Source organism: Somniosus microcephalus, chromosome 25 (assembly GCF_052327205.1).
Source record: "Somniosus microcephalus isolate GS21.2 chromosome 25, FLI_Smic_1.0, whole genome shotgun sequence".
NCBI lineage: Eukaryota > Metazoa > Chordata > Chondrichthyes > Squaliformes > Somniosidae > Somniosus > Somniosus microcephalus.
Window position 1 is genome coordinate 12,356,214 of NC_141011.1, and position 19,603 is coordinate 12,375,816.

General features: G+C 44.5%; 1 protein-coding gene across 8 annotated transcripts in view; it reads right to left on the reverse strand.

Moving 5' to 3' along the window:
* Nucleotides 1-19,603, reverse strand: part of cep104 (centrosomal protein 104) — a 326,262-nt gene that overhangs the window by 205,939 nt on the left and 100,720 nt on the right. For all 8 annotated transcript variants that reach the window (XM_085966835.1, XM_085966834.1, XM_085966831.1 and 5 more), the window contains one exon: nucleotides 19,191-19,364. In XM_085966835.1, the coding sequence (XP_085822961.1) occupies nucleotides 19,191-19,364 (174 nt within the window). The remainder of the gene's footprint in view (nucleotides 1-19,190; nucleotides 19,365-19,603) is intronic.

Below are 19,603 nucleotides of genomic sequence, written 5' to 3' on the forward strand. Positions count from 1 at the left end.
CAGTCTACATGATGTCACAGAATGATCCAGGCTTACCCGCCATCTTAAAGAAACATGCAGAAGTCTTTAATGGAGAACTGGGTAGCATGAAAGATATTACTGTGAAGCTTCGTATTAAGGATAGCAAACCCAAGTTCATGAAGGCACGTCCCGTACCTTATGCCATCAGACCAAAAGTCGAGGCTGACTTAGAAGCCCTAGTTGAAAGCGGAGTACTAGAACCAGTCAGCGTGAGTGAATGGGCAACGCCCATCGTACCAGTGCTCAAGAAAGGAGGTGGAGTTAGGATATGTGGAGATTTTAAAGTAACTGTTAACCCTGTATTGTCAGTGGAGCAATATCCGCTTCCCCATATTGATGATTTGTTTGCGGGACTTGCTGGGGGCCAGAAGTTTAGCACAATCGACCTCTGTCAAGCCTACCTGCAAATGCATGTGGATGAACAGTCACGAGAAATGCTGACTATTGTGACGCACAAGGGCCTATTTAGGTATCGTCGACTTCCTTTCGGAATTACATCAGCTCCAGCGCTTTTCCAACGTGCTATGGACCAGATCCTTAGTGGATTGCCTGGAGTCCAGTGCTACTTAGATGATATCTTAGTTACTGGGTGTGATGACCAAGACCATCTGCGTAACTTGGACGCAACGCTACAGAGACTGAGGGATTACGGACTCACGAGTTCGCAGGGGTAAATGCGATTTTTTTCAGGCATCAGTTGAGTACCTCAGTCATGTGATCGATGCCACAGGCCTTCACAAGGTACCGTCCAAGACCAAGGCAATCGTGGATGCCCCAGCACCTGAAAATATCAGCCAGCTGCGTTCTTTTCTAGGGTTACTGAACTACTATGGACGGTTCATACCGAACCTAGCCTCGATGCTGAGGCCACTGCATTGGTTGCTATGTAAAGACAAGAAGTGGGAATGGACTAACAAGTGCCAGGAGGCGTTCATGACAGCAAAGGACACGCTCCTGAAGTCAGAGGCTTTGACGCATTTTAACCCTTCATTACCAATACAGTTAGCTTGCATCGTCATATGGTGTGGGAGCGGTCGTTTCTCATATCATGCCAAACGGAGAAGAGAAGCCGATAGCATTCGCATCTAGGACTCTGAACAGAGCTGAAACTAACTACGCCCAAATAGAACGAGAAGCACTGAGCATCGTTTTTGGCATTCGCAAGTTTCACCAATATTTGTACGGAAGACAGTTCACCCTACTAACAGATCACCGCCCTCTCACGACCATCTTCGGGCCACATACAGGGATTCCGTCACTTGCTGCGAGCAGAATGCAAAGGTGGGCGCTGCTGTTGTCTGCACACATATTTGACATTAGATATCGCAAGTCTGACCTGCACGGCAATGCAGACGGTCTTTCCAGGTTGCCGCTGCCTGTCACCAAGCCTATGACGCGTAGCATGGACATCTGCTATTTTAGGCAGGTGGAGAACGCGCCTGTTACTTCGACACAGGTCCGACGAAACACCAGAAACGACCCAGTGCTGGACATTATCGTCAGGGGCAAGCTTGACAGCGATGACCCAAACCTGAAACCATATCCCTTAAGGAGAAATGAACTGTCGGTGCAGTATGGATGTTTGCTGTGGGGGAGGAGAGTGGTTATTCCACCATCGCTACGGAAACCAGTGTTATAGCAACTACACTCCGGACACTGCGGAATGGTTCGTATGAAAGAAATAGCGAGGAGCTACTTCTGGTGGCCGGGTATGGATGGACAGATTGAGGACAAAGCTAAAACCTGTTCCTCATGTCAGAGAGTTCGTAATGTGCCAGTTTGCACCTCTTCACCCCTGGGACTTTCCGGAGGAAGCATGGCACCGCATTCATGTAGACTTTGCAGGTCCATTCGAGGAGAGAATGTTCCTGGTGGCTGTTGACACGCACAGTAAGTGGCCAGAGGTTGTTATAATGAGGTCCACCACCGCTGAGAAGACCATCGAGAAGTTAGGTGAGGTGTTCAGCCGATTTGGATCTCCAATGCAACTTGTCTCAGACAACGGTCCACAGTGGGTGTCACAAGAAATGGCTACATTCCTGCAAGTGAATGGCGTACAACATATCAGGGCTGCACCATACCATCCTGCGACCAATGGTCTAGCCGAGAGGTTTGTTCAGACCATGAAACACTCTCTAAAGGCATCGCAAGGCCAGGGAACGCTTCATCAGCACCTGAATAGTTTTCTGTTGAGTTACAGAAACACACTACATGTGACCACAAAAGCATCACCTGCCACTCTACTGCTCAAAAGAGAGCTACGAACCAACTTCGACCTGCTGAGACCGCCAAAGGTGAAAGACGTGGTACAGTATCAGCAGGACAAGCAGATCATGCGACATGAACGCTCCAAAGACAGAGTCTTCAGTCCAGGTGAACATGTGTTGGCACGGAACTACAGTGGTGGACCTAAGTGGGTTCCTGCTACTGTCATTGCACAGACTGGTCCAGTATCCTACACTGTACAGACACCCGAGGACATTGTCTGGAAGAGACACACCGATCAGCTTCTACGAAGAGCAGCAACACCCACTGAACCACCAACAGCAGTTTATCTGCCATTGGGTGATGCTGTGGGTCATCCGCCTTCTACACCGAGAGGCTCACCTTCTGAGGAAGCAGCCGTTTCAGCCCCTATCTCATCAGCAAGGGAGACCTGTATACAGGCACCTCAGCCGCCTACACCTGTGTTGACGTCACCTGTGAGAGACAATGAACTGGAGAGCCAGGTTGACTGCCGGTATCCTACCAGAGAGCGGCGGGCCCCTATACGTTTGAACTTATAGTTCAGAGGCTTACCCTTTATCTGGGGCAGAATAATCCCCATAGGTATAGCCATGGTTGGAGGAAGTCTACCCTCACTTCCAGGTTATTGTGTTTTAAAAATTTTGTGGTTCTATTGGGACATCTAATGTAAGAGGGGAGGAGATGTTGTGTATTTTCAATGTTGTATTTGAATTGTCCCACATAGCTTACCGTAGTTGTGATGTGCAATGCACTATGGGAAATAGAGTGCACGAGTTGAGAGGAGTCTCTGGAAAGTGATGGCTGTTAACTGAACTCTGTCTCCTGCGTACTCTCTTAATTGTTATACAAGCAAGGTTATTAAACTCTTGAGATTTAACAACGTGCTGGGCTCCACCATCATTGAGGATGGGGATATTTTGGAGCCTCCTCCTCCAGTTAGTTATTTAATGGTCCACCACAATTCACGATTGGATGTGGCAGGACTGCAGAGCTTTGATCTGATCCGTTGATTGTGGGATCGCTGAGCTCTGTCTATAGCATGCTGCTTCTGCTTTTTAGCATGCATGTAGTCCTGTGTTGCAGCTTCCCCAGGTTGGCACTTCATTTTAGGTACATCTGGTGCTGCTCCTGGCATGCTCTTCTACACTCCTCATTGCCATCAAGCCAGGGGACCAACCCTGATTCAATGGTAGAGTGAGGGATATGCCAGGGCACGAGGTTATAGATTGTGCTGGAATACAATTCTGCTGCTGCTGATGGCCCACAGCGTCTCATGGATGCCTAGTTTTGAGCTGCTAGATCTGTTCTGACTCTATCCCATTTAACACGGTGGAGGGTGCCCTCAGTGCAAAGATGGGACTTCGTCTCCACAATGACTGTGCGGTGGTCAGTGCTACCAATACGGTCATGGACAGATGCATCTGTGACAGGTAGATTGGTGAGGGCGAAGTCAAGTAGGTTTTTCCCTCATGTTGGTTCTCTCACCACCTGTCGCAGGCCCAGACTGGCAGTTATGTCCTTCAGGACTCGGCCAGCTCGGTCAGTAGTGGTGCTACTGAGCCACTCTTGGTGATGGACATTGAAGTCTCCCAGCCAGAGTCCATTCTGTGCCCTTGCAACTCAGTGCTTTTCCAAGTGTGTTCAACATGGAGGAGTACTGATTCATCAGCTGAGGGAGGGCGGTAGGTGGTAATCAGCAGGAGGTTTCCTTACCCATGCTTGACCTGAAGCCATGAGACTTAATATATGTATTACCCATTTCCCGAATCTAGAGCGCTTTGGAAAATTATGAAAGTATTGGCAATTTCTTCCCCCCCACTTATTATTTTAATAGTTTTGGAGTGGAAACCATCAGGTCAGAGATTTATCTATCTTATGTCCCACCATTTTCTCCAGTTTGCCTTACTTAAATTTAAAACCTTGGTTTGCGATACTCCCTTCACCCTCTCATGCCGAAAATCAAATTTAATCATATTATAGTCACTATTCCCAAGATGTTCCCTTACCAGCAGACTGTTAGCAAAGGAAACAATCCGAGAAGGGATAAGGCAAACTTTGAAGAATTTTGAGAAATGATTACAAGATATACGGCACAGAAACAGGCCATTCGGCCCAACCAGTCCACGCCGGCGTTTATGCTCCACTCGAGCCTCCTCCAGTCTTTCCTCATCTAACTCTATCAGCATCACCCTCTATTCCCTTCTCCCGCATACGCTTGTCTAGCCTCCCCTTAAATGCATCTATACTATTCACTTCAACCACTCCTGTGGTAGCGAGTTCCACATTCTCACCAGTCTTTGGGTAAAGAAGCTTCTTCTGAATTCCCTGTTGGATTTCTTGGTGACTATCTTATATTGATGGCTTCTAGTTATGCTCTTCCCCACAAATGGAAACATTCTCTCTGTATCCACTCTATCAAAACCTTTCATAATTTTAAAGACCTCTATTAGGTCACCCCTCAGCCTTCTTTTTTCCCCCCCAAAAGAAAAGAGACCGAACCTGTTCATCCTTTCCGGATATGTATACCCTCACATTTCTGGAATCATCCTTGTAAATCTTCTCTGCACCCTCTCCAGCGCCTCTACATCTTTTTTATAATATGGCGACCAGAATTGTATGCAGTACTCCAAATATCTCTCTAGAAACAAACCCTAGTGATTGGTTTGCTTTTTTTTTTTTAAAGCCTTGTGTATTTGTACTCCTAGATCCCTTTGTTCATCTACCCCGGCTAGACTCGCACCCTCCAAGTGATAAGTGACCTCCCTATTCTTCCTACCAAAATGTAATACCTCACATTTATCTGTGTTGAACTTAGTTTGCCAATTATATGCCCATTCTGCAAGTTTATTAATGCCCTCCTGTAACTTGTTGCCAGTATTGACTATCCCCCCCCAATTTGGTGTCATCTGCAAATTTAGAAATTGTGTTTTTGATTCCTAAGTTTAAAGTGTTAATGTGGTCCCAGCACTGATCCTTGTGGAACACCACTTCCCACCTAAATGAATTAACCGTAGTGACCTGGGCTGAGCTGTTAATGGGTAAACCTACTCCTAAACAGTGGGAAGTATTCAAACAAGTATTTGGTACGAAAGAAAACAAGTACATACAGGAAACTCTCGTTTAAACAGCACCTAAATATCCAGAATTCTCTATTAACCGGCAAAATTCTCGCTCCGAAAACAACACCTCAATAACCGACAATGTTGCAGAGTCCGAGTCTCCCGTGGTGGCCGAGTTAGTCAGTGGGGGTAGTTCTCCAAACTGCCACTACTCGGCCTCTTAACGCCGTCGGAAGTCGGAGCACCTCAAAAACCCTGTATCAGGAGTCTGACTCTCCCGCGCTGCCGGAAGTCTCTTCTGATCCACCATTTTACAAGGGTACTGTGTGTCTCCCACGCTGCTGGTAGTCATTGGATTGCATTATGGAAATCCCAAAAGTTGGTCCAAGCAAAAGGAAGAGAGTGGTGTTAACTTTAAAACAGAAAATCGATATATGCCAACGACTAGAAAGGGGAGAAGCGTATCAACATTATGAATGAATTCAAAATCGGTTCGTCAACAATCTATGACATCAAATCACAGAAGGATAAGCTGCTCAAGTTTTATTCAAGCTCGGAGACATCTAAGAGTGTAGAGAAACGGCGTACGCTTCGTAAGCCTAAGCTTGAAGAGCTGGATACCGTGCTTTATGAGTGGTTTTCTCTTAAGCGTTCAGAGGGTGCTCCGATTTCCGGACCCATGCTAATCAAAAAAGCGAAGGATTTCTACGCAAAGATGGAGCTCACTGACAAGTGTGCTTTCTCTGAGGGATGGCTAACGTGCTTCAAGGTACGGCACGGGATACGACGACTCGATATTTCCGGGGAGAAGAAATCAGCGGATCGCGACGCCGCAGAAGAATACTGCGATTATTTCAATCGGATTGTGCAGCAACATGATTTGTCGCCAGGGCAGCTATACAATGCCGATGAAACTGGCTTATTTTGGAGGTTTTTGCCAGAATCAACACTTGCTGGGGCTAGTGAGGCTAATACTTCAGGTTACAAGAAAAATAAAGATCGTATAACCGTGCTAACATGTGCGAACGCTGCTGGATCACACCGGGTTAAACTTCTTGTCATGGGAAGTATAAAAATCCCTGTGCATTTAAAAATGTGAGGCACTTACCTGTTGAGTACAAAGCTCAAAGAAATGCTTGGATGGATAAGGAAATCTTTTCAAATTGGTTCCATCATATTTTTGTTCCATCTGTGAGGGAACATTTCCGTAGAATAGGGAAACCTGAAGATAGCAAATGCATTTTATTGCTTGATAATTGTAGAGCCCATCCGCGTTGGTTTCGGGAAATATTTTCACCATTTATTTGCCACCAAATGTAACTTCTCTCACACAACCCATGGACCAGGGCGTTATCCAAAATCTCAAGTGTCGCTACAAGAAAGACTTCCTACGTAAACTGATAAGCCAAGATGACAATACAGGTATTCACGCATTTCAGAAGGAATACAATCTTAAAGATGCCATCTTTAATATTGCATGTTCCTGGAACTTGGTGAAAGGTCACACTTTGAGACAAGCCTGGTGCAAATTGTGGCCTTCTGTAATGTTTGCTGAAGGTGGTTCTTCAGAGGAGGAATTTCATGGGTTCAATGTTCGTCCCAAGAGGACTACAATAATGGAAATGGCTGGCATGGTGAAAAATGTAGGCCCAGCAAACCCTCTACATAACCTCAGTGAAAGTGATATTGAGCAGTGGGTTGATGCAGATAGAGAAGTTGCTGTTGTGCATATGCTAAGTGATGATGAAATAATGGAAACGGTTTTGAATCCAAAGAAAGAAAAGGAAAGTGAGATGGAAAGTGAAGAGGATGAGATTTCTGAAGAGAACAAGATTTCTTGGGCTAAAGCTGCAGAAGATTTTGTTTCATTACTCAAATTTGCTGAAAGCCATTCTTGCTATTCTGCCCAAGAAGTTACGATGTGGAGATGCCGGTGTTGGACTGGGGTGGACAAATGTAAGAAGTCACACAACACCAGGTTATAGCCCAACAGCTTTATTTGAAATCACAAGCTTTCGGAGCGCTGCTCCTTCGTCAGGTGAAGTGAAGAGAGGCATATAGGCACAGCATATATAGTCAGAGAATACTGCCAGATGATTACAGGTAATCTTTCTAACTGCCCTTTATCACACCTCGGCAGAGAGATAATCACAGCAATCAAAGATGTGAATGGTGTCCAAACAGGTCAGTCAGGAAAACATTACATCAAAGAACAATGAGGTGGGGTCACAAGGGGTCAAATGTTTCAGATGCTGGGGTCTGTATGAAAAACAAAAAACACACAAAAAACTATTTTTTTGCTGGAAATCACAGCAGGTCCGACCGCATTTGTGTAAGAGAGAACAAGCCAACGACGACTCGAGTCTGGATGACTCTACATCAGGTGGGGTTACATGTAGCGTGACATGAACCCAAGATCCCGGTTGAGGCCGTCCTCATGAGTGCGGAACTTGGCTATCAGTTTCTGCACGACGATTTTGCGTTGTCGTGTGTCTCGAAGGCCGCCTTGGAGAATGCTTACCCGAAGATCGGAGGCTGAATGTCCTTGACTGCTGAAGTGTTCCCCGACTGGGAGGGAACACTCCTGCCTGGCGATTGTTGTGCGGTGTCCGTTCATCCGTTGTCACAGTGTCTGCATGGTTTCGCCGATGTACCACACTCCGGGTCATCCTTTTCTGCAATCTGAAGTAGACAACGTTGGCCGAGTCACATGAGTATGTACCATGTACCTGGTGGGTGGTGTCCTCACGTGCGATGATGGTATCCGTGTTGATGATCTGGCATGTCTTGCAGAGGTTGCCGTGGCAGGGAATGTGTGGTGTCAGATGCGGCCGGACCTGCTGTGATTTCCAGCAAAAAAAGTTTTTTGTTTTTCATACAGACCCCAGCATCTGCAACATTTGACCCCTTGTGACCCCACCTCATTGTTCTTTGATGTAATGTTTTCCTGACTGACCTGTTTGGACACCATTCACACCTTTGATTGCTGTGATTATCTCTCTGCCGAGGTGTGATAAAGTGCAGTTGGAAAGATTACCTGTAATCATCTGGCAGTATTCTCTGACTATATATGCTGTGCCTATATGCCTCTCTTCACTTCAACTGATGAAGGAGCAGCGCTCCGAAAGCTTGTGATTTCAAATAAAGCTGTTGGACTATAACCTGGTGTTGTGTGACTTCTTACAAGAAGTTATGCACCTCCATATTCTGCATTTCACCTTTCTACAAAGAAGGCAAGAGTCCACTAAGCAAGCAGACATCCGGGACATGTTTAAGAAAGCTTCCCAAAGAGTTGAAGCAGTGGAAGTGCCTGAAGAATCTGTTGAAGTGCATGATCCTGATGACCCAGCTGACATGGATATTCCTGATGAACCAGTTGACTTGGAATAAGTGTACAGTCAACTACAGTACTGTATACAGTCGTTTACTGTATAAGTTTTGTTTTACTGTTATGTAATTAAAGAGTAATGGATTACCCTCAACTGGCAGTACTGTACTTAATCAAGCATCTTCCACCATCCATTTAACACAACATTCTGTAGGCGAGTACCCAATTACTGTATACTGCACATTTCTTGATTTTTTTATTTTTCTTTGTTAAAAATAGTCTCGGTAGATAACCCTCTCCGTCATCCGGAATTTTTGATAAACCGGCAACACGCCGGTCCCGGATACCAAAGAGTTTCCTGTACCTCTAAAAAAGCAAAGGTTCCACTTGTGTAGTTAAGCAACCATGGTCGACAAATGTGGTAAGAGACAGAATCAAGCTAAAGGAAAATGTTTACACAAAATCCAGCAGACTGGGAGAACTTTAACAAGCAACATAGGGATAAAAAGAAAGTAAAAAAAAAGTGTAAAAAGGGAATATGAATTAAAAAACTTGCAGGGGATATCCAAGGTAACAGCAAAAGTTTTTATAAATATATCAAGGGAAAGAGTGGTAAAAGGTTGCTAACCTGTGCTATGTAAGCATTTGCATAACATGTCAAAGGAAACAAAGGCAGATGCAAAATAAACTAAGTAGGCATCAATAAAGAAATCACTTCTCTGAAAATGAAGGAGAGAAAACTGACTGCTAAAGGCAAGTGAAACCCAAATATCAGGCTTCAAAATTGCACCACCTTTGCCAAATAAGAAAAAGTGAGTTAGCCAAGAGCAATATGTTGCTCACTAACCTTCTATGCCAAGACCAGGTCTAGTATCACTAATTATTTTGAGTGAATGAAAAGATGCAATAAAATAGTTTGCATCTCACACCATATGGGTTGAACGTGTGATGAAGTTGAACTCCTGGTTCTCCTAAGCCAGTCCTTTGAAGTGCCGAACTGTCAGTTGGAAGTTCTGGACTTGTTGTGCTAGGAGGTAGGAGACAGAGTGGGGAAGAGTGTTCATGCTGGCAGATACATACATATATATTTTAAAACATATATACAGGAAACTCTTTGGTATCCGGCACCGACGTGTTGCCGGTTAATCAAAAATTCCAGATGACGGGAGAGGATTATCTACCAAGGTTATTTTTAACAAAGAAAAATTAAAAAATCAAGAAATATGCAGTATACAGTAATTGGGTACTCACCTACAGAATGTTGTGTTAAATGGATGGTGGAAGATGCTTGATTAAGTACAGTACTGCCAGTTGAGGGTAATGAAATGCAATGACTACCAGCAGCGTGGGAGACACACAGTACCCCTGTAAAATGGCAGATCAGAAGAGACTACCGGCAGCGCGGGAGAGTCAGACTCCTGTTACGGGGGTATTGAGGTGTTCCGACTTCCGACAGCGCCAAGAAGCCGAGTAGTGGCAGTTTGGAGAACTACCCCCACTGACTAACTCGGCCACCGCGGGAGACTCGGACTCGGCAACATTGCCGGTTATTGAGGTGTTGTTTTCGGAGTGAGAATTTTGCCAGTTAGAGAATTCTGGATATTTAGGTGCCATTTAAACGAGAGTTTCCTGTATAGATATAAATAAATAAACATAATGGCCCAGAAATTTGGGTCCCCACGGGTGAGTACGCGCTGTGTACTCACCTGTAGGGCCAACGGAAGTGCCGGTTTTGTGCATGCACTGCGCGTGCGCTGGAAACCGGAAATTCCATTCTCTTGAAGGAAGGTGTTCGAAGGTCAAACACGTGCACCGGAAAGGCAGCGTGTAGACCTGGAACTTCCGCTTTTTTCCACAGGTTTTTCAGTGCTAAGTCCCTAGCAAGGCCTGCTTTTAACAAGGTAAGAGGTGAAGTAAGTAAAATTAAAACATTTTTTCCACAGGTTTATCATTTTAAAATACTTTGAAGAAAGGCAAGTTTATTTTTAGCCCAGTTAAAACTTTATTTTTTTCAAAAGTTAAAATTTGTTTAAAATAGTTAATTTATGTAATTTATAGTTATTTTAAAAAGTGATTTAAAAAAAAAAAATTATTTGAAGTTTTCCTTAGGTTTTGGGGCCGATCTCGATTCATAGATTTGACAGGTCTTCCTAGACAAATCTATGAATGGAGATTCCCTGCTCCGATTGGCTCCCCATGATCCCAGGGATGCTGCGAACTAGTTGCGCCCCGGGATACGCGTTCCCTGCACACCGGCAGCTGGAGCAGGCTCAGGATCGGAATTCCACGCGGGCTCACAGCACAACGGCAGGTGCGCCATGTAAGTGCAGGTCGGGGGCTAGCGCCCGCGGGAAGCCTCCGACCCAAATTTCTGGGCAGCACGGTGGCCTAGTGGTTAGCACTGTTGCCTCACAGCGCCAGGGACCCGGGTTCGAATCCGGCCTCGGGCGACTGTCTGTGTGGAGTTTGCACATTCTCCCCGTGTTTGCGTGGGTTTCCTCCGGGTGCTCCGGTTTCCTCCCACAGTCCAAAGATGTGCGGGTTAGGTTGATTGGCTATGATAAATTGACCCTTAGTGTTAGGGGGATTAAATGCGTGGGGTTACAGGGATAGGGTGGGATATGTGTTGGTGTAGGGGTTACGGGGATCGGGTGGGATATGTGTCGGTGCAGGCTCGATGGGCCGAAATGGCCTCTATCTGCACTGGGGTTTCTGTGATTTCTGTGATTCTGTGAATATTAAATATAGATATATGTATATATAAATAAATATATACAAATTGAAAAATGGATTCAATAGCGTAGATATGGAGAAACTATTTCCTGTGGTGGGGGAATCCAGAACATGGGCCATAATCTTAAAATTAGAGGTAGTCCATTTAGGAAACCTCTAAAATCAGGAAGCACATTTTCCACACAAATGGTAGTGGAAACCTGGAACACTCGCCCCAAAGGCTGTGGATGTTGGGCCATTAAAATTTTCAAGATGGAGATTGATATATTTTTGTCAGATAAAGGTATCAGGGGATATGGAGCATAGGTAGGTAAACGGAGTTGAGGTGTTACAGATCAACTATGATACAGCAATGTCATCAGGAATTCTGGCAAACTAGGCTACTATGGCTACATAAAAATAAGCCATAGATTTGTCTGGTCTGTGGCTTAGACTTGTGAGCTTGTTAATTTTTTATATACAGAATGGAGACCTTTGTGACAGTCCTACAAAGACATCATCATGCAACTTGCAGCAGTAGAAAGGGACTTTCACAAAATGCACAATAGGTCAGAGTAGGATGCTTGCAATGGCAATCTTCAGAAGGCTGCAAATCCCTAGAGAACTATTACAAACATTTGAAAGGAAGTTGGAGAAATGACATGAAATACTGCCTTATTAACAACCATTCTAAACATTCAAAAACTTTTATATATGCTTGTCAAAACAAGAAAGTGTAATGATTGATTATATGAAGCAACATGCTTTATACTGGCTGAAATCTGTTTGCATCATTTGCAAAGATAAAAAGGTGTTTGAAATAAAATATTCAGCAACTGGGTCAGATGTCTACAGCCCTGGAATGTGGCCTACAGCAAGTCAGTAATGTGGCTTAAATTTGACAGAATCCATCTTCTTGAAGAATGATTTCTGTAGAAATAGCCCTGTAAAGCACAATCAAATCCTGATAAATTCAAATAATTACTGTACTCGCTCTGATGTTTTTTCTGTTCCTCTCCTGAAATTGCTGACCAATGCTGGGGTACAGTTCCACTAAAGTCAGCTGGTCTCTGGTAGCTCATCCAAGCAGTTATTCTTCATGTGCATGTCTAGTCACCGAGAGTCAAAAGGATATTCAACCATGGAGGCATCATAGCCGAGCCCAACTCGAACTCGAGGGAATGGTGGCGTAGTGGTTATGTTACTGGACTAATGATCCGGAGACGGGAGTTCAAATCCCACCACGGGGCCTGGTGAATTTAAACTCAGTTAATTAAATAAATCTGGAAGAATCCGACAACAGCCCGGCTGTGTGCTGAAGGCTTGTGCTCCAGAACGAGCCGCACCTCTAGCCAAGCTGTTCCAGTACAACTACAATACTGGCATCTAACCGACAATGTACCAAACTGCCCAGGTATGACCTGTCCACAAAAAGCAGGACAAATCCAATCCGGCCATTTACCACCCAATCAGTCTACTCTCAATCATCAGCAAAGGGATAGTGCTGTCGATGACACCTTCCATCAAGCGGCACTTACTCACCAATAACCTGCTCACCAATGCTCAGTTTGGGTTCCGCCAGGACCACTCAGCTCCAACCCTCATAACAGCCTTGGTCCAAATATGGACAAGAGTTGAATTCCAAAGGTCAGGTGAGTGTGACTGCCCTTGACATCAAGGCAGCATTTGACCGAGTGTGGCATCAAGGAGCCCTAGTAAAACTGGAGTCAATGGGAATCAGGGGGAAAACTCCCCTCTGGCTGAAGCCATACCTAGCACAAGGGAAGATGCCTGTGCTGGTTGGAGGTCAAGCATCACAGCCCCAGGACATCGCTGCAGGGTAGTGTTCCTCAGCCCGACCATCTTCAGTTGTTTCATCAATGACCTTCCCTCCATCAGAAGGTCAGAAGTGGGGATGTTTGCTGATGACTGCCCAGTGATTCCATTCACAACTCCTCCAATAAAGCAGTCCCTACCCGCATGCAGCAGGACCTGGACGACATTCAGGCTTGGGCTGATAAGTGGCAAGTAACATTTGCACCACACAAGTGCCAAGCAATGACTAACTCCAACAAGCGAGAGTCTAACCACCTCCCCTTGACATTCAACGGCATCACCATCGCCAAATCCCCCACTATCAACATCCTGGGGGTCACCATTAAGCGGAAACATAACTCGACCAACCACATAAATACTGTGGCAACAAGAGCAGGTCAGAGGCTGGGTATTCTGTGGCGAGTGTCTCACCACCTGACTTCCCAAAGCCTTGCCAACCATCTACAAGGCACAAGTAAGGAGTGTGATAGAATACTCCCCACTTGCCTGGATGAGTGCAGCTCCAACAACACCATCCAGGACAAAGCAGCCCGCTTGATTGGCACCCCATCCACCACCTTAAACATTCACTCTCTCCACCACCGGCATACCATGGCTGCAGTGTGTACCATCTACAAGATGCATTGCAGCAACTCGCCAAGGCTTCTTCGGCAGCACCTCCCAAACCCGCAACCTCTACCACCTAGGACAAGGGTGGCAGGCGCATGGGAATACCACCACCTCCAAGTTACACACCATCCTGACTTGGAAATATATCGCCGTTCCTTCAGTGTCGCTGGGTCAAAATCCTGGAACTCCCTCGCTAACAGCACTGTGGGAATACCTTCACAGACTGCAGCGGTTCAAGGTGGCTAACCACCACCTTCTCAAGGGCAATTAGGGATGGGCAATAAATGCTGGCCTTTCTAGCGACACCAACATCCCAGGAATGAATAATTAAAAAAAACATTTATACACGTGCACTTTCCAGCACTGCACAGTAGGTAAACAAGACCAGGATTTGGATCTATGGCTGAATTTAACTCGACCAGTCAGGGGACCCAGAGACCAATTATCGCACCTCGACGACAACCGCAGCCGAGATCTGTTAACTCAGCACAGACCCAGAGATTTCGAAGTTTCCCAGTCTATATGGTGCTGCACCAGACAGTTACATATTGAGCTACCTGGAGATCCTAAGTAGGTAATCTTTCTCACTCATTCAAACTGTACCTACTTTCAAATAAATGAAAAACTTGCAGTGGAACTTGGCCTACACTTTCAGGTCAGCTTGGAGCAGTTCATTACTGAAGTAGCCTATCCTCCTGAGCAGTCAGATCAAACAGCCATACTAAGCAAAAGCATAAATATTGCTCTAGGACAGATTTCCTGGAGAGAAACCTCCTACATACTGGCACAAAAAGTGGCCAATGCACAGGAAGTCTGAGTTCTAATTCTCCTTAGTGGATGCTGCTTTGCCAGGGAAAAACACAAGATACACTACTCCGTTTGCCAACCTGTGCTATGCAAGCACTTACATAATATTTGCCAAAGGACGATTGCTATGTAAAATAAACTAACACTAAGTGGGCATCAATAATAAAAAAATCATTCCTCTGAAAAGGAAACAGCAGAGAAACAAATTCTTGCACAATGACTGCCTTAGGCAAGCGAAACCCAAATAAGCTTTGGTAGAAAAAAATACCATCAGGCTTCAAAATTATACCACCTTTGACAAATTAGAAAAAGTGAGTTATCCAAGAGCAATATGTTGCTCACTAATCTTCTGTGCCAAGACCAGGGCTGGTATCAATAACTGTTTAGAGAGTGAAAGATAAGATGTGATAAAATAGTTTCCATATCACATTTGATAGGTTGAACACATGAAGTTGAAATCATCTACTTTTGCTTGTTGTGCTAGGTGTGATTGTCCTTCTGACTTACAAGCTATGTGGTCTGTAAACCAAGATTTCCTCTGTCAATAAAGAGTTACAAGATCATTAGCAAATCTTTGCTTGAATATAGTGAATGACCTATAATGAAAACAATAGGATTAAGCAGTACAAAAAAATTCCCGGTCATGGAATAGACAGTCCTTCAGAAGCTGAAGCAGAATTCCAGTAACCCCTCCTTCTGAATGTGAACGCAAGAGTTTCTGAATAATCCAATCTGACAAAAATCTAATTGATCACCTTTAAATGAACAGTATCACTTTTTGGTTGCATTTGCCTCTACTGAGGGCAATTGCCACATTTCTTGGCATGTCCAAGAGAGGTTAGGCTGACAGATCTTCCAAATTTCACATAGCATTGCATCCACATGATAGGGAGAAAAAGTGCTGGGAGTTCAGTTGTTAGTTGATGCAGTGGACAGTTACGTAAGTGGTCTAGACGCTCACAGTTCTATGTATTCCATTTTTGAAAGAGTTTCAAACTAAGCTTTGTCGAAAATTCAAAATACACTAAACTTAGACAGGGTGATTACAATATACAGGAAGCTTTCGTTTAACCAGAGGTTAAATGTCTGGAAAGCTCTATCTCCCGGCAAAATTCAGGAGCCGTTTCCTATAAGTTTTTTTTACTTCTCGTTGCTTTTTTTTTTCCCCCCAGTCAGGCTCTGCAAGGTCTAGCTGAAGCTGTTGCTTAGCTACAGAGACGCTTTTAAGCTGCGGCCGACTGTTTTGAAGCTGTTGCTAAGCAACAGGGTTTGTTGATTGACACGGAGCTCAAAAGCTCCGTATGTTTTAACATTAGCGCTGGTTTCTACGGCAGTTTTGATGGTACGGCACCAGCTCGGTCCAGTCAGTGCCGGATACCAGAAAGTTTCCTGTACTATAAACCACACTGTACAACACAAAATACAAGAAAGATGATTCACAAACTTTGTATGAGCAGCTGTTCACAAATCAAAAAAAGAAAGCACATTGCACAGAGTGACACCTTATGTACACATGATGTAGAAGGTGAATACCACGTGGCCAAAATGGCAGTGAAAAAGCATGAATTCCTTACAGATCCAGTGTTGCTGTGCGATTTCATGCCGTCATTGATTACAACAAATGAAAATAAAATGCATAGCTTTTCCAATGCATCGTGTGGTGTGATACGGAATCAAACAGACCAAGAAGGTTCGACTCCTGATCTATGATTTTAGCTCAGGGAACAATGAGCGACTACAATTGGTGTCCACTGATTTTTGGGGCAGGGGAAAAATCATCCAGCACTCTTCCCAATCACTATCGAGTGACCCATGCTGAAAAATATATATGCAGGCATTAGGTGAGGAAAGAAAGGATTGAAACTGCTTTACTCTTCCTCAGGTCAAAGTTGAGGCCAGGTCCCAGGTCAGGGGCTGCCAGAACATTGTTTGGCTTGAACATAAATAATGGCCTAAATTAAAAACTGAAAGTGCTGGAAATACTCAGCAGATCTGGCAGCATTTGTGGAGATAGAAACAGTTTTGCTGATATGCTGAGTATTTCCAGCATTTTGTGTTTTTATTTCTGATTTCCAGCATCCACAGTGTTGTGCTTTTACATTAATAAATAATGGTCTCGTCAGTAAGGTTCCTTGTGGAACTGCCTTCCAGAGAAGAGGAAAGATACAGGAAACTTTGGTTTATCCGGAGGTTAAAAGTCCAGAAAGCTCTATCTACCGGCAAAACTCAGGAGCCGTTTCCTATAAGTTTTTTTACTTCTCGTTGCTTTTTTTTTTCCCCCCCCAGTCAGGCTCTGCAAGGTCTGTAGCTAAGCAACAGCTTCAGCTAGAGACGCTTTTAAGCTGCAGCCGACTGTTTTGAAGCTGTTGCTAAGCAACAGGGTTTGTTGATTCACACGGAGCTGAAAATCTCCGTATGTTTCAACGTGTCCGGCAGTTTTGATTCAACGGCAACAGCTCGGTCCCGTCGGTGCCGGATATCACAAAAGTTTCCTGTAATTGGGTGGGAAATGCATTTAAATCAATATTTCAGCTTAACACTTTTCTCTTTTATAAAAAAAAAAGGTGGATGTAACTTGTCGAGTGATTGCAGAATGCTATACAATCCATTACTTAACTCCAATTTTCTTCATGCCGCTTTTCATTACAGATGCAGCTATGTGTATGCGTTTTTCAAATATCATTTGTCTTGCTTGTTCAGATTTTCCCCATCAGGGTCTATGCTATTCTAAGGCAAAAGGACTAGCCATTCAAAAAGGAACATCCCAGAAATGACCATTTTCGTTACAGCATTCCATCTACTGGGCCTGCTGGTAAACAATGACACTCACCGAAAACAAAACTAAAAGTGTGAGGTACAGGCAGCCTATGGTTTTCTTAATCTGGGCTCAATCTTGATTGGTCTGTAGGAATCACATGATTGCCAATTTTCCTATCATTTATCCTGGTAAAATCACCTCATTAGTTACCACAAACACTACTTCTGTCATCCAGCAGTAACACTTGATCCCACATTTAATGGTGTCCACTCCAGACCTATTCTGCATGCAGCATCCTGCTTTGAGCCTGATCGCTGTCCTGCCAGACCTTGACCCAGGCCCCAATGCAGCCTACATTGGATCCACCACAGCAACATTCAACCGTATCCCTGGCTTCAACCTGGACCTACTGAACCCAACTAGGGTCCAGCCTCAGCCTGTAAACCCCTACCCCAACTCCCATACCTGATCCAACTTTGACCAAGGGTCATCCTTTGCTTGAGCCCTGACCTTCAACTTCCCACACACTGAGGCTGAAGGGATGTAATCTGTCACCCCTGATCCTCTCTAACTTTTACCGCTGCACTATAGAGAGCATCCTGACAAACTGTATCACAGTATGGTATGGCAGCTGTAGCTACTATGACCGGAAAGCCCTGCAGCGGGTAGTCAAAACTGCCCAACGCATTACCGGCACCCGGCTACCGACCATAGAGCACATATACCAGAAACGCTGTCTACGGAGGTCACGGTCCATCATCAAAGACCCTACCCACCCCAGCCACAGTCTGTTCGCCCTCCTGCCATCTGGGAGACGCTACAGATGCATTCGCACCCGTACGACCAGATTTAGGAGCAGCTTCTTTCCCAGGGCTGTCATCCTACTGAACTCCACAAATAAACTCTAAAGCCTGCACATCTGCCAATGCACTTTATCATGGTTATGTTTATGTTAATATACTACAAGCCAAATGTATGTTGAATGTTTAAATGTCTTAATCCAAATGTACACTCTCGGGAGCCGCAAGCCTACATTTCGTTGTACTGCACTTGTGCACTAACAATGACAATAAAAGTTGATTTGATTTTTTGATTTGACAACCCTATGCCCAAACACCCAGTTTTGCCTCTGGCTGGGCTATCAACTTACGTGTAGAAAAAAAACTATTATTTCTATTGTAGTGCATGCACGTGTGCATACCATTTCTAGAGACAAAATGTTGACTGGGAATATAACAAGTGCACCCAATCCACTGAGTCCGTTTACTTCGAAGATAGCTACAACAAACCGAATGTTCCTGCATTTCTTCCAGAGCACCTGAACAAGTCAACTTGAAGCTTGTATGAGAGCGAGATTCCTGGTACAGGAAACTTTCTGGTATCCGGCACTGACGGGACCGAGCTGGTGCCGTTAGATCAAAACTGCCGTATAAACCAGCGTTAATGTTAAAACATAGAGCTTTTCAGCTCCGTGTGAATCAACAAACCCTGTTGCTTAGCAACAGCTTCAAAACAGGCAGCTGCAGCTGCAAGCATCTCTAGCTGAAGCTGTTGCTTAGCTACAGACCTTGCAGAGCCTGACTGGGGGAAAACAAGCAACGAGAAGTAAAAAAAAAACTTATAGAAAACGGCTCCTGAATTTTGCCGGTAGATAGAGCTTTCCGGACTTTTAACCTCCGGTTAAACGAAAGTTTCCTGTAATAGCAAACACAATCCCCTCCCTGGCTTCTCAATTGGATAATGTGTCATTTCTCTAGAAGAACCATTCTAGAGGGTTTTAATACACAAGCACAGCAAGGACTCAGTTGCTTACCTGGATGAAATTCATTGCAGCCACTCGAAGATGTGTTGTGGCATCTCCAGTCTTGCGGAGGAGATTGGGTAACGTTCTCTCCACACAATGTGTAATTTCTACTTTGCCCAGCTTGTGTTTGGGAACATACTGTGTAATCAGCATTTTTAATAACTTCAGAGATGCTTGGAAAACCTGAGGAAAAAGTACCAATACAATTAAAAATGATCCACACACTTGTATACAAACAGATTTACCTTCATCACAAACAGCTTTCCAAAGAAACATTTCTAATATTAGTTTGTTCAAAATCGTTGTGAAATGTTATCATGAAGTGTTTTCAACCGAGTGGATTTTTTGTATTAAAAAGCTAATTAGGTTTTATTCTCTAAAAAATTTCCATCACACACTTAGGATTCGTCCTTCAAATCTGA